Raw genomic sequence first — 16,617 nt, forward strand, 5'->3', positions numbered from 1 at the left:
TCCATTGGGCATGCGTCTCAGCAAAGGTCGAGGAGGTTTTGAGTATCAACCATATGTATATATGTATACCATTAGTTTATAGTATTTTGGGGAATGGCCTGTGTTGTTTCACTGTAATGCTATATGTAATATTAAATGAACCAACTGGATATGCATTCAGTTTTGAATGTCAATTCATATAGCTACAAAAAGGAGCAGGTTTTGAATGAATTGCCTAACTCTAGAATTAACCAAGAATGCTCACGAAATCCTCTTTTAATCTCCCTAGCAAGCTGCACATGGCTGCATATGTCCCCTTGTCGGGCTTCCCCTAATTTCTCCAGCCCTGAGATGCCCCATTTTCTGAATTGCCTTAACACCCACTGGCAGTTTCCCTCAGCTTAGTGCTGGGTTATAGACAATTTCACAGTCTGTAATTGTTTCTTTAGTGGCATTCTGTCACCGAGAGAGGGAGTCTGCCTTCCGTAGCTCTTGCCTGACCCCTAATACCTTAAAAGGGGGAGAACAGAGAGAAGACCTCTAATAAATACTCAATATATTCTGTCATTTTATTGATTGCATCTTTGGGCTCCATTTTTTTTCTGTATTTTTTTTTGAAGTGTGGCTTTCTTCCATGTTAATCAAATATGGAATATTATATTTGGATTAATCATTTTGCTTTGTTCAGAAATTAATAAAAGCATTAATTTCTGCTAGAGATTAATATATTTCTGCCTGAGTCATATGAATTCATAGATCTGGGTATCATTTTACAAAGAACCCAACTTCAGTGATTGATTTTTTTTTTTTTTTCACCTGGTGTCCCTTTTTTCCTGTTTCAAATATGAATTATATAATATTGTTCCACACTGGGGGCACCTGGCTGGCTCAGTTGGTAGAGCATGTGACTCAGGATCTGGAGATCATGAGTTCAAGCCCCATGTTGGGTGTAGAGATTACTTTAAAGAAAATTTTCAAAAAGTTAGCACATGGTATTCAAATAATATTATTCCACATGCTTCCTGAAGGTTTTCTTTTCCTTTTTAAAAAATTTATTTATTTATGTATTTATTTGGGGACAGTGGGGTGGGGGGTGGTGAGCGGAAGGGGAGGGAGAAGGAGAAAAAAAGAATCCCAAGCTGACTCCAAGCTGAGCACAGAGCCTGACATGGGGCTTGATCTCAGGGCTGAAACCAAGAGTTGGACACTTAACCAACTGAGCTATCCAGGTGCCCCCTGTAGGTTTTCTTTTACCTTAATTGTTTTTTATTCTTATGTAATAAATGATTTTCACTAATGCAAAGTTTCCAACTTAAAATGTTCTTTTTTTTTTCACTAGCGTTATTATTACAACAGTTCTATACCTGTCTGATGCACTTCGTAAGAACTTCTTAAATGAAAACTTTGATTATAAGGTAAGTATCCATCCAGATGACTCTCCTACCTGAGCTGAAATCTTTTACCTTATACTTGAGGAAATTACCTACCATATTTTCTTTCTTTTAATAATAGGAAAACACATTTACTCCACCTACCCTAAATTAATCTTGGGCTATATCAGCTTTCATGATGAATAATATTAGAAGTTGTCATTACTGAACAAGTTAGGGCTACAATCATGCTTATCAACCTAGTGGAAATCATAGTGCTTAAGAGGAGGTAGTTCCTTGTTGTTACTATAAATTTTCATTCTTCTTTCTTGTATGGTCCTCATGTGTGACAAAGGGAACTTAGAACATAGGTTTTTAAGACATTTTTTAAAATAGAGTTTATATGAAGAAAATGTTTACAAAGTAAACACTTCAGTTCCTTTACTTCTCCATCATCACGTTTTTTTTAGAATGAATTAATGAAAAGAAACAAAATGAAAGATTGGTAAAATTCTTTAAGGCAGAACTTTCTCTACATCTATAATATAATTTGATATGCCTAAGAATTCTTGATATACTATTTTTTTTAAGATTTTATTTATTTATTTGACAGAGGGAGACAGCGAGAGAGGGAACACAAGCAGAGGGAGTGGGAGAGGGAGAAGCAGGCTTCCCACTGAGCAGGGAGCCCAATGCGGGGCTTGATCCCAGGACCCTGGGATCATGACCTGAGCTGAAGGCAGACGCTTAACGACTAAGCCAACCCGGCACCCCTTGATATACTATTTTTTAAACGGAAAATGATAATTGGTAAACAAAGATGGGCAATGCTTATTTTGGCTTCCCTTCTTAACGATGTTTTTGGGTTTTGGCATCTGTGTTTCCTATTCTTTCTAAATAACATTTTTCGTATTCAACATTGAGTAAATTGTCCCTATTGGATAACTAGAAAACATAAAAAAGCACAAATCAGTAAAAACCAATGGAATTTAAAGGTTGTATACTATGTCTGTATATCATACCATATAATAATAAATATATGAAAATTTCATAATCACAACTCTACTTTTTAATATTAAGTTGTTTCTGCTATTGTGTTCTTATAAATCACTCTTTCTATGTGCCTTCTTACAAAATAAAACTTGGCACATATCCTTAATTATTTTTTGGATAAATATTTGTAAGTGGAATTATTGAGTTAAGGGTTATACCAATTATATTTGATTTCCTATATATACACCAACCTGAAATTACTAAAATTCATATTTTGTGAAATATCTGCTCTTGACTTTTGTTCATTATTTTGCTTGGTCTTACATTTTTTGTTTGTAAGAGCTCTTTATATATAAAAGATATTAATTCTTTACAACGTTTCTCCTTATTATTTCTAATTTTACTTGGTGTCCGTGAAGAAGTAGTTTCCTTCCATTATGTCATATATTTTTGGTTAAGTTTATTTCTGGGAATTTTATTCTGATCTCTTTCTGGTGCTGTTTTTGATATAAGAAACCTTAAACTCAAAAGATATGTCTGGGCAGGGAATTTTTTTATACTGTCTGAATTTAAAGCAATTAGCATATCCAGAGAAGTGTATGCCTTTTTTTTTTTTAATTCTCCATTAAAAGGAGTTCCAAAAATGAATTCTCACAGGAATAAAATAACCCAACTTATACCTCAGCTTCCATGGAGATACTCAGACATATTATAAGAGAAACAAAACATTTAACATATACCAGGGAGCTTAAGAAACCTGTGATAAGGCACTGAAACAGTATAGAAATAGATAATATTTCTTTGCTTTACTTTGTTACAGCAAATTTCAAGCATATGTAAAAGCAGAGAGAATAGTGTGATGAACCCCCATGCACCCATATCCAGATTCGACTATTATTCACACAGGGCCAATCTTATTTCACCTGTACCCCCATCCACTTATCACTTTTGAAGCAAATCCAAGATATCATGTCACTTAATCTGTAAATATTTTTGTAACACTATAATCTTGTTTTAGATCTGGGATTCCTACTTTTACCTTGCGGTCATTTTTATAAACCAATTGTGTCTGCAGTTAGAGATGTTCACACCTTCCAAAAAGAAAAGGTGTTAGAAAAGTAAGTATCGGTGTATAATTGGGTGGGGATATGAGGCAGATCAAATGTTGTGCTTTTAAGAGGGTGTTTAGTTCAAATGATTCATAAATCAGATGTCCACAACTGGAAATGACAATGGAGAAGCAATGAGCAAGAGGACAAGAAGCACTCTTTTCTGGAAATTTTGAACTTACTTATACTTTTCTCTGGGGGGGGGGGGGCGGAGCTCCATCTTTCAGGAATCAATATATTTTAGAAGCAACTAAAATAGAGGACAAATCTGTTTTATTAAAGGATTTATACAAGGATTTGCATTAGAAGCATCAAGACATCTACATTAAACATCTTTAATTACAGTGTCTTTTAATTCAGAAGAGACATAAATACTTCTCTATTCCAAAAAAACACAAATATTTCTTTGTTTTGAAGGTTTTGTGTCAGGTTTGCTTTTTGTTTTATTTCAGGTATGGTGACATGCGCGTCACAATGGGTTGTGAAATTTTCAGCATGTGGCAAAACCTAGGTAAGTAATGGAAAGAGAAGCCACCTCCACTGTAGTTTATCACTGTACTTTTAAGTGTATAAATGAAGGCAGGCAACTTACCAGTGACTGTCTGAAACCAAATGTTTAAACCGGTAAAGTCATCCATAGAAAGTAATTGATATTTTGGCACTGAATATGGTTATAACTAATTTTTAAATTGGTATCTGTCTGAAAAATCACCTTACCTTTGTGTATTTCATTATTAATGAATAATGAATTTTATAATCTAGCATTGCTCCAATAATACACACGTTGTTAGCAATGAGCTAACCTTTCAGAATTTGGGATTGTAACAACTCAAAATTTCTAGAACTCTGAATTGAGTCTATGAATCATAACAGATTTAGAATTACCTTCATGAAACATTGACTTGTGCACCAGTACTCTTAAAAACTTAACACCATGGACCTATATCATTAAAGAGTATACACAAAGGATTTTAAAACATCTGCAGTTGCTAAGAAACTATTAGATTCAATTTTGTTAATCTGACACAGCAGATAGAGAATACTATTCCAGCAAATTGATGACCTAGACCTGGTTGCGTGGACAAGAATAATATTTGGAAAATGAATTGTTTTACAATCTCACTGGCATAGGGTTTCTTTCTAGAGATTCCAACTTATTTAATTTTGTATGCTAACTACGCAAGTTTATAGTATTCATTTACTATTACTGCATTGTAAACTTCTTGTGATTCATTAAAGTGATGGGCCTATTTGAATTGAATATGTAATTACCTAAAAGTATCTTTTCTCATGGGCTTCATCCAAGCACAACTTGTAAATGGCAGGATTTGTTTTCTGTAAATGAAAATCGAACCATTATCATTTTACTTCAGTTTATTTACAGAGTGATTTTTGACCAGGATCTGTATATATACATAGCAATATTCATAGCCATTTGAGGAAGAGCCTTGTTATATATAATTAAGCCCAGTGTTCAGTGCTTGCTGGTAATTTCAGGAAAAAAACAAAAGTGAGTTAACATCTTGAAAGCAACCTCCAGCTGTCAGGCCAGCCAGAAGAAGTCCATGACGTGTCTTTAGATTCAGCTCGAAAATAACATTAGTTTGTCTTATTTGAAGAGTACTCCTTTCAGTCTTTATGTTTTGTTCATTTTTTGTTTTTCAAAGCCCTGTAGTGTCCATATTACATTTGGCATTACTTTAACAAGATGTTGTTATGTCAGTACTCTTTAGAACATTGGTTCTCAAAGAGGCCGGCGGTAGCACCTGGGAGCTTGTGAGAAATGTAAATTATCTGGCTGCACCCCAGACCTACTGAAACGGATCACCGAGAGAGAGTGGGACACAGCTGAGTTTTCACAGGTTCTCCAGGTGGTTCTTGACTAAAGATTGAAAAGCACTGCTTTAGATACTCTCCCCTTTCTCTGTTTTCCCAGCCCTAGAGGCTAGCTCTAGCTCAGTTCTGGCAGTCTGTTAGAAAAGGCTCACTATACTCAACGACCAATTCCCTGCATGACATAGTTCAAATGCAGGGTGAGTGTAAATGTTCACTTCATTCCTTGGTTTTTGCATTATTTCCCTAGAGTTGTGTCCTGACTTTTCTGAGACTTCCAAAACAGAAGGTGAATGTTAAAGGTCATTGCTATTGTACAACAACTAGAATGGGAAAGTGTTCAGAACTGTTGAAACCTCTCTTCCAACATATATTTTTACAAAATGATAAGAAAAATTAAGTGTTCAGAGTACTGTTTTAACACCCCTTATTGACCTTAAGTCAGCTTGTTACTTACGAATATGAAAATATATTTGTTATAATTTGGTTTACCTATAAATATGTCACATAGAGTATTTTGAATGCTAAAGAAGAATTTATTCAGATAATTACAGATGTGCATTTCTTAATGGAACAGACCAATAAAGTTCAATTTAACATAGTTCATGAGGCACTGGCTCTGTGCACGTTATTTGGAGACATATAAGAAGAAATGGTCCATACATGTACAGAGCTTAGTTTTTATTTTTTTATTTTTTAAAGAGTTTATTTATTTATTTATTTGACAGAGAGAGCGAGAGAGGGAGCACAAGCAGGGGGAGTGGGAGAGGGAGAAGCAGGCTTCCCGCGGAGCAGGGAGCCCGATGCAGGACTCGATCCCAGGACCCTGGGATCGTGACCTGAGCCGAAGGCAGACGCTTAACGACTGAGCCACCCAGGCGCCCCCAGAGCTTAGTTTTTAAATCTCATATTTTTTGTCTGATTTTTGTAGAACAAAAAAATCTTGATAAAAACGAATCATCATGTTTTAGTAAAGTAAGCTTTATGATTTCAGAAATCAAGAGCTTCAATAGTTTTTAGTAGATATAAAAAACACTAACTTTTAGAAAACAAATTGCAAAGAGGAAATAATACTCAGAGTACTGAATACATTTTTTGCCACTTGAAACTACCCCGTTAGTCTAATACACAAACACAAACACAAATTTTACTGAACAGTATTTTTAAATCAGATTTTGGTCATCAGTACTTACCTAGAAGTGTGGAAACTCTTGCATATGCTAGACTCTTGCAAAAACAGGTTGGTTTTTCCATTCTGTGGAGAACAAGGAATAAAGGGTGCATGTAATTGAGTCTGCTTTTAAGCACAGAGCTGTATGATTTTCAAATCTGATCATTATATCCCCTAGATTTATCTTTGAGCAATGGATCATATAGTAATTATAGGTTTAATTTTTTGAGGAACTGCCGTACTGTATTCCACAGTAACTACACCATTTTACATTCCCATTAACAGTACACAAGGGTTCCGGTGTCTCCACATCCTTGCCTACACTTGTTCTTTTCTCTCTCTCTCTAAAAAGAGAGAGAGAGATAGCATGCGCATTGGGTGTGAGCTCAGGGTGGGGGTGGGGTTTGTGGGCAGGGCATGGAACAGAAGGAGAGGGAGAGAGAGAGAATCTTAAGCAGCCTCCACACCCAGCATGGACCCTGATGTGGGATCCCACAACCCTGAGATCATGACCTGAACTGAAATCAAGAGTCAGATGCTTAACTGACTGAGCCACCCAGGCGCCCCTCTTTTTTTCATTTTTTTATTTTTTGATAATAGCCATCCTAACAGGTGTGAGGTGACATTTCCTTGTGGTTTTGATAAAATAATGTACTTTTGAAGAGTAGAGACCAAGTAGTGAAAAGTGAATACCTTGTCTTAAATGTGTTTTTCTGCAGTATTTTCATTTCCAAGTGGAAGGACTAAAAATGCCCCGTCAAGAGAAGGGGGAAGGCATAAATTTCCCCCCAAATTTTATACATTAGTACTATGCTTAGAGGAATAGGCTGCAAAGAAAGAGGCTAGTCTTGACTACTGTGTCCCACCTTTGGCATTCATTGTGCTTCAAGATTAAGTTTTTTCTTGCTATTTTTAGTTGAACTAACATTCTTACTAAATATAAAGTGGGCTTTTTTTTCCACATTTGCAAACATAGTGTCTTGTAACTGCCATAGAAAAATCAATACTTCCCTAACAGGCTGTTTTGTGCCCATAAATATAAAACTTCAGCAGCCCAAGTAGCAGCAGATGCCCTAAATACTTCAAAACAAGACCATGTGGCTGACAGAGATGGGGAAAGTATACTTAATCTTCAGTTTAAAAAGAAACCATTTAAGTACAGTTTATTTTGCTGTTGTCATACATAGCTCAAAATTTTGCTTTGCTAATCGGGGAGGAATTAAGTTTTCTCTGGTGAGAGTCTGTTCAGGTTTATGCAGGTTCTGTGTTCCCAAACTGTGTTTTCAGTGAATAAGGCTATCTTCATGCTTTCCTGTATAGTGATTTAAAAATAGGTGTGGCCTATCTGCTGTCAATAACAAATAAGGCATAAAATGTAGTGTAAGGACTTTGTTTGGATTATGATTGAAGGAAACCACTTGTAAATGACATGTTTTAGGACAATCAGGGAAATTTTAATATAGGCTGAGTTTTATTATTTTTTTATTTTATTTTTTAATTAACATGTATTATTTGTTTCAGAGGTACAGATCTGTGATTCATCACTCTTACACAATTCACAGCGCTCACCATAGCACACACCCTCCCCAATGTCCATCACCCAGCCACCTCATCCCTCCCACCCCCCACCACTCCAGCAACCCTCAGTTTGTTTCCTGAGATTAAGAGTGTCTTATGGTTTATCTCCCCCTCTGGTTTCGTCTTGTTTCCTTTTTCCCTCCCTTCCCCTATGGTCCTCTGTCTTGTTTCTCAAATTCCTCATATCAGTGAGATCATATACTTGTCTTTCTCTGATTGACTTATTTCACTTAGCATAATACCCTCTAGTTCCATCCACGTCATTGCAAATAGCAAGATTTCGGGTTTTTTAATGGCTGCATAATATTCCATTGTATATATATATACCACATCTTCTTTATCCATTCATCTGTTGATGGACATCTAGGCTCTTTCCATAGTTTGGCTATTGTGGACATTTCTGCTATAACCATTGGGGTGTACGTTAGGCTGAGTTTTAGATTAAGGAATTATTGTGTGCCTTTGTTAGAGGTAATAAAGGCATTGTGATTATATATATATATATATATATATATATATTCCCACCTGTTAAAGATGATATGATGTCTCAGACTTGCATTAAAGTACCCTAGAGGGGAGAAAAATCATTGGGGTGATAGGTGAAACAAGATTGGCAAAAATGTTGATAATTCTTGAAGCTAGATGATGGGTATGTGGGGATTTGTTTTAGTATTCTTTATAATTTTGTGTACCTGTAAGATTTTTCATAGTAAAAAAATGTTTTATTGACATATAATTAACATGCAATGTTATATTAGCTTCAAGTGTACAACATAATAATTCAATAATTCTGTACATTACTCAGTGCTCACCAGGATAAATGTAGTCCTTATCCGTCACCGAACAATACCTAGTAAAAACCTTTCTAAAAGGAAGAAAATCAGGTTGTAAAATGTCTATAAATAGAGATTTTTTTTTTACAAAGTAATTCAAAAATACTCAGGGAAACAGTGATAAATAAGTGCATGCTAATGATGTTCTTTAGAGAGGCCAAAGGATGCCAGGCTCAGGAAAGATTAAAAATAAAGATCATAATGTAGCAGCTCTGAGTCTCATTTCAACAGGCAAGGGAGGACTATTTGGGCTGGCAGGAAATTCCATTTTATTTTGTCTTTCTTACCACTTCTATCTCCCCTCCCCCCACACACACCCAAAAGCCATGCCCAGATTTGGTGTCTTACATAGTCTCAAACCTGTGGGGAGGCCGTCCTGGTTATTGGTCGTATGTCAAGGTGACCTTGGTCCTGCGTTCCTGGTCCCTTCAGCGTGTGGCTCTGCCAGGCACAATGTCTGTGGTGGACCCGGAACCCCGGCAGCCATCCCCTCGGGGCAGGCTCAGGGACCGGAGGTAAGGCCTGCCCATCTCAGGCTGGGCCAGAAGTCTCCATCTCCCATTTCTCTCTCTTCCCCTCTCTTGTCAGGATGTCTTGAGTAAGCACTGAGTGGCTTAGGCTTTTGCAAATGACAGTAAGAGTGTTGGAGCTCAGGTTGCTGCTCCTTTCTGCCCTGACAGACGTAACCGAGGAAAGCAGTCGCAAAAGCTGGCTGCTCGCTCCCTGCTTGAAACGCGTATGTTGGGAAGATGGGGGAGATACAGGGAGAACTGTGGAGTGAAGTTCTCTATATTCTGCCACAGTGAGTTTGTCCGTCTTGAAAGGATTCATTCTTTTGGAGGAAAATACACCAAGTTAGATTAATAAGGAAGTTTCTTCTGATGAGTAAGAAGGAGTTGTTCTTGGTCAGATGAGGAAAACTAAGGAGTCCCTTGGGAGAGATACGATTGTACCTGGGTCACAGAGAAAGGTAGGAAAGCAAAAAGAATTCTAAGCCAAGTTTATTCCTCACACATAATGGGTATGGATAAGTAAGATGGTGAGCAAACAAGTTACTTTTAATGAAAAACCTCAAAGAGAAAGGAAAAGAGGATGTGGCCTCAGTGTTGGGAAGGAAAGGGACTTTCTGATAGGCCAGGGCCTATGACTTGTGTCCTGCTTAGGTCCCATAGCACTGAGGAAAAGGGATGGGGGCCACATCCTGAACATGACCGAACTGTCTCTAGGCACTTTCAGTCACAGAACACAGTGACTTCACAAACATCCACTTGGGTTTGTCTGTCTCTAAACTCACTCATCATTTTTTTCCAATTTCCAAATTTTTCCTTTCCTGTTCTTTCTTTTGAAAGCCGCTCTAGGGGTGCCTGGGTGGCTCAGTCGGTTAAGCATCTGACTCTTGATTTCCACTCAGGTCATGATCTCAGGGTCATGAGATCAAGCCCTGTATCCGGGCACTCAGCATGGAGTCTGCTTAAGATGCTCTCCCTCTCCCTCTGCCCCTCTGCCCCCCACCACTTGATGTGTCAAAAAATAAAAAATAAGGGGCGCCTGGGTGGCTCAGTCAGTTAAGCGTCTGCCTTCGGCTCAGGTCATGATCTCAGGGTCTTGGGCTCTTGGCTCAGCGGAGAGTCTGCTTCTCCCTCTGCCTCTCCTTGTGCGTGCTCTCTCTCTCTCTGTCTCAAATAAATAAATGAAACCTTAAAAAATAAAATAAAATAAAAAATAAAATAAAATAATTAAATCCCCTCTAAAGTCAGTATAAACGTAAACTGTATATTTGTACCCTGGATTTGTATACGTCTGAGATCTTTGGCCACCCTAATGCCTCCTAGTACAGAAAACAAAGTAGAGAAATTGATAATTAATGTGAAGGTATGTAACTCCAAAATGTGCCAGTAACTCTGAACGATATGATTTTGTGTGTATTTGACCCTTACTACTAAAAGATCAGAGGTAGAAAAGAATAATAAGGGGGAAACTATCTTAATCATGAAGCCAGCTCTCTTCTGCCCAGCTTCCCAACCTGTTCTATGGGTTTTAAATGGATGCTTTAAGTGTCGTATGCTTTCAGCCACAATGCTCAAGGTTAGCACTTGAAAAGTAATGTGTTTTCCATTGCATGCAGTATTCTTATTATCAAAGTAAAACTCTGAGATTTAACATAGACCATTAGTATAATGGATGGAACGCGACACTCATCTGCTAGATGAAATCATCAGTGCCCATCCCACCCTCTACCTTCCTTTTCAATGAAGCATCAGCACCATACTTTGTGTATTTTGGTAATACACCATTTCGAGTTCACTGTTGTTAAAGTGTAATCTTTTTAGAAAATTGTCACGTTCTCTTTTTTTGGATTACCATTTAGTTTTTTATTTAGGCTGTGTGTTTATTATGTTTAAAAACATAAGAAAATTTGTACAATGCAGGGACCACTTTTTTTCATATATAAAAATCGACTCGGGCGCCTGGGTGGCTCAGATGGTTAAGCGTCTGCCTTCGGCTCAGGTCATGATCCCAGGGTCCTGGGATCGAGTCCCGCATTGGGCTCCTTGCTCAGCAGGGAGCCTGCTTCTCCCTCTCCCTCTGCCTCTCCCTCTGCTTGTTCTCTCTCCGTCTCTCTCGCAAATGAATAAATAAAAATCTTTAAAAAAAAAAAAATCGACTCGAGGGGCGCCTGGGTGGCTCAGTCGTTAAGTGTCTGCCTTCGGCTCAGGTCATGATCCCAGAGTGTTGGGATCGAGCCCCGCATCGGGCTCCCTGCTCAGCGGGAAGCCTGCTTCTCCCTCTCCCACTCCCCCTGCTTGTGTTCCCTCTCTGGCTGTCTTTCTCTCTGTCAAATAAATAAAATCTTTAAAAAAAAAAAAAATCGACTCGACTCTTACCACCCAGAGATAACTTTCATGGTTAACGTTAGGGGATATAATCTTCTTGACTATTATATATAGATTTTATTTTTTAATGTAAGAGGTACCTGTCCATACTGTATTGTACCTTGGTTTTTCAATTCTATTGAAAAGCTTTGCCTATTATCCTTCTTAAGCCTCAGTTTTAGTGACTGCATAAAAATTTTGATGTGTGACTGTATAAGAGTATACATAACCAATTCCCGATGATTTAACTTTTGGTATAATTTTAATTCGTCATTTTTAATTTGTGGTGTAATTTTTCATGGTATCTTAGAGCTTTTTGTTAAACTGTGAAAAAGTAGATCCACAGTTTTTTCATAAAAAATGATGGAGAAATATTAATCAACATATGGAAATTCACTGTTTATATATCTGCTTAGGGAAATACTTTCTTGCCTGGAGAGACAACTATAATTGAATATACTTGTGGCAATCATTTATAATAAATTTAATAATATTAATTTTCTGAAATCCTACTAAGATTAAATATACTGAAACTCAAATGTTTTATTCAATTTAGGAGAGCACAAGCTTCATTTTATTCCTGCCTTGATTGGCCCTTTCCTAGAAGTGACCTTGATACCCCAGCCAGATCTCCGGAATGTCATGATTCCTATTTTTCATGATATGATGGACTGGGAGCAGAGGCGGAGTGGCAATTTTAAACAGGTAGGCGGATGAGCTTCTCAGAGCAGTTGGGGAGAATTTCATTTCTCCTCAAGCATCTCTGAGCTACCAGATTCAACTCCGAGTTGGGAAATGAGCACCGAGCCAGCTGTCAAGGGACTTAGATTCTAGCCTCGCCTACCTTCTCCCATTCCTGTGGCCTTGGTCACCTCTCCAGTCCTATGTTCCCCTGAGCCTCTGGGGGAGCTCTAAAATCCCTTTCTGCTGAAAAATTCTGTGATTTCCGGGGTCTCTGTTGAAGAGCTGGCGGGGACTTGATCTGTTCCCAGTCAGACACAACACGGAGGAATCAGAAGCTTAATGATTCTTAAAATCATTGACCTCTCTGTGGTCTGCACATTGCTCCTGGCGAATGGCTAGGTTTTGAGCATTTGATGCACAGTATGTTTTATTGCTTTTTGCTTGAAGTGTTGATAATTAATTTAAACCAGAGAGCAGTGGAAATTCTTGCATCTAGATTCCTGGATGAGCCTATTATTTCCATTGACATAGGTTCTGATTGCTCTGCTCCAGTTTTGGAAAGAATAGACGTTTTTATTACAAAACCAGATTACATAAGAAATCAGCTGCTTTTGCCATGCCAGGTCACTCAAGTTGGAGATAGTTGCCTTCTTTCTGTTCGCATAGTCACCTCACTGACCTGTACTCAGTCATCTGTGTGAAGGATCTGCTTCCCCCCCGACTTCATGCTTCTCCAAATGAAGGCTTTCTCAAATTTTAGGAATGATTATCAACTCTATGAGCGAGCTGAGTGCATACACAGAACCCTCCTCCTGCAGAAGCATGGCATTTTACCTGTATTGATATCTCATTTCAAGAAAGCTAATAACTGAATGGAAGGCTATTTTAAAATTGTATGTGCATGGGGGGGACCCGCTCTCCTTCCCTTTGGTCTTCATAGCCTTATTAGAATTTGGTTCAAAGGAATAACTGAGCTTAGTCCTTTGACAAAGCCAAATATCCCTCCCAATCTGTAGTAGCTTACCTCTCTCTGACCATGCAGGGGTGTTTGATTTTTTGTCTTTCTGCCTCAGATAGATGAAGGGATATTTCTGCTTGCCTGATAGTCAAGGCCCAAGGAGTTTACATTCTTGAAGATACAAATGTTTTGACTGCAGTTTTTTGGGAAATATGTCCTTTCTCTCTCATGTAGCTTATTGCTGACTTAGACTATTTCTATGGATCTACCATCTGTACATGGATAAGTTCTCAACTTGAGCAAAGATTTAGTGCAACCTCGAACTGTTTTGAGAAAGAAAATAGATACAAAACACATCAAAGATTTAAATTAATGTCTGTGGGTATGTTACTTTGCTAATGTTCTTACACATCTAGTGATTTTTAAAAAAATAAATAAATAAGTAGACTTGCCAGTTTTTATAGCTCTTAAAAAAATTCAAATGTTTAAGCTGGGCTGCAAGCATTTGTGTTTGAGTCAACAAATAGATGTCTTTGGTGGCAGCAAATGATACCCCTCTGGGAGTTTGAAGTCACGTTGCTCCATCTCAGTTAGCCCCCTAGAATTCCAAGGGGGTGTCTGCTATTAACCACAGGTTATGATAATGTTGCTTTCACAAAATTTACTGTGGTTTTTTTCCCTTGCAGACATAAATACGTTTCGGTTTGCCTAGAGATCCCACTTGTGAAGGGGAGGAAAGGGAGTAATATTTGGGTATGTTTCAGGTGGAAGCCAAGCTAATTGACAAGCTGGATAGCCTGATGTCTGAAGGCAAAGGTGATGAAACATACCGCGAGCTCTTCAACAGTATGTGAGTAATACGTGTATCTCCAGTCGATTCCATTCAGAGGATTTGGTGTCAGTGCTGGGCGGCTGAGAGCTGCAAAGATAGCTTGGGTCTCGCAGGAGTGCTTTGTCTTTGTGGAGTGTGAAATAAAGGATAATTGCCTAACTCTGGTGAATGGATCTTATTATGTTGATGATTAGACCCGTCTCCTTATTTTAATCTCTGATTAGCTCAGGTCACTTGTGTTCTGTAACAAATCTCACGCTTTTCAAGCCTAAGTATTAAAGCTGGGGCTGCAAGATAATGATTTTAAGTAGGGGTTAAGAGTGGGAAAAGGGGGCGGGGTGGGGTGGGGGGACAATGGTGTGATTATGGTGTTCGTGTGCAATGCTTTCCAAAGCAGGATATCCTTGGCTGATTTGTTGATGGGGAAATTAACCTACCTGGCATCTGTTTTTCAGCACTTGATTTGATTCATCGATACTGATTGCTCACTCAGCGTTATTAATTGCTTTCTAATGTTCTTATTAGAATATCACAGAAGCAAGTCGTTTTTAGTAAATTCTGTGATTTGGATTTGGATGGAAGCTAGAACAACAACAGACTTAAGGGGAGTTTGAGGTTGTCCTTCCTAATAGAATGTGATCGCAGTCCAGGGTGAATGGCTTATCCCAAGTTTTCATCGCGGTGTGAGATGGCCAGAGAGTTCATGTAAGAGTGTTCTAGAACTTTAGGGTTTTAAGTCCAACACTTGTTTTCTCTACAGTTTTCTATGGATCTTAGCCACTTTCAGTCCTAGTATATTGATAAAGTGCTTCTTTTTGAAGGCAGGACTAGCTCATTGTGCCTGGAAAATGTTTGCACTTCTTTCGGAAGTATAGGAATCATTCAGCGATACATTTTTCTGTCACAGAGTATGCTCTGCCTCATATGTGTGCCCAGGCGACACGTCAAACTATTAATGCTTCAGAACTGATAGCCAAATGCCAAGTTGTATACTTGGTTTTATGATCATTAATTTAGAAAAGTAGATATATTAGTATCCAGGTTTAGAAAGTATTATTAGTGACTGACAGGTTTCAACTTGCCTGATTCAAAATCATCCCTGAACCTTTTAAGAAAATTACACTCAAAGGAAAAGCCAAGAAGGGGTATACAGGTTTCTTGGGATGATGGTGGGTGATGATAAAATACATTCTTTGTACTGACTCCTGAACAAAACCATTTTCTTCTGATACTGTCATTAAACTGGAACTTTTAGTAATTATTCACCAAGCCCTCGCTCATTCTAGTATACAAAGCGTCTGTGTTTCATGACAGCTAGAGTTTAGCAAGAACTCTGATTAAAACCTCATCCAGTGTAATAAATTGCCTTTGAAAACTCCTCTCATTTCAGTTACTAGTCCTTGGTTTGAACAAAGAACTAAAATGAGAAAGCACTCAGTGAAATGAATCTCTTGAGATTTGTGATTAATTATTTATAATAAATTCACAAGATTAATAAATACCTCATTTTATAGTGCCTCTTATCTGCTTTAATAAAGGCCTATAGCTTGCAATTTGGATTGCTTGTGTATAAATGGGGCTTTGAAACAGAAGATGTACCTTGACATTAGAATCAAACCAGTAATTAATATATTAAGCCTCTGTAGTTAAGACTGTTTTAAGGTGCCTGATTCGCTCAATGGAGATTATTTTTCTTTTGTGATTTTTAGCATATGATTAGAAATGTTACTATAAATATTTTTCTTTCATGCTTTTCTCATCAGCGTATTGGGATTAAATAAAACCTAAAGTGATAATTAAATATCATTACTACCTGGGCTCAGAAAAGCAAGTGAAAAGCTAACTATATTTCAGGAAACAATGAAATGCTTCTTTGGCTATAGAAGTCACCATGAATTAGTATAAGCACAGTGAGTCACTGCACACATTATGAATTAGGAACACATGCCGTTATGGTACAGATTCTCATTTGTTCTCTGTAGTTCATATCGAAAACTCCTTCAAATTTGTTCAGAAGCTGAAAGTAGCTTCCTGCTTCCTGAACATGTAGGAGTTGCAGTGGTTTCCTTCCTAAGAGCTTGCTCACCTTTCCCCACCCCCACCCCCAACATTATCTTCACGGACCCATACTCCATCTTTTTGAATAAGTACGAGTCAGGATTTATTATTTTTGATAATGCTGCAATTGTAGATCATAGACACCAGTGTGAAATCTCCAGCATAGAGTGTCAGAACTAAATTCCGCTTCCCCTGGCTCTGCTCGGTTCACTCGTTTGGTTTTATTTACCGAGCACCTCCCTGGGTCAGGTACTCTCCTACGGCTGGGGACCCTGCAGTGACTGTGCTGTGGGAGCACACAGTAGGGCACTTTCCAGAAGAGCCACCATCCCTCGCACTTCTTTCT

The 16,617-nt window shown here is 38.1% G+C and overlaps 1 protein-coding gene across 1 annotated transcript in view; it reads left to right on the plus strand.

Annotated features, from left to right (window-relative positions):
• DOCK4 (dedicator of cytokinesis 4) overlaps positions 1-16,617 on the plus strand; it is a 427,515-nt gene that overhangs the window by 349,229 nt on the left and 61,669 nt on the right. Inside the window, 5 exon segments of the mRNA XM_032401750.1 lie at positions 1,319-1,394; positions 3,361-3,464; positions 3,904-3,962; positions 12,296-12,444; positions 14,146-14,231. Of these exon segments, the coding sequence (XP_032257641.1) occupies positions 1,319-1,394; positions 3,361-3,464; positions 3,904-3,962; positions 12,296-12,444; positions 14,146-14,231 (474 nt within the window).

Source organism: Phoca vitulina, unplaced genomic scaffold (genome assembly GCF_004348235.1).
Source record: "Phoca vitulina isolate PV1807 unplaced genomic scaffold, GSC_HSeal_1.0 scaffold4, whole genome shotgun sequence".
NCBI lineage: Eukaryota > Metazoa > Chordata > Mammalia > Carnivora > Phocidae > Phoca > Phoca vitulina.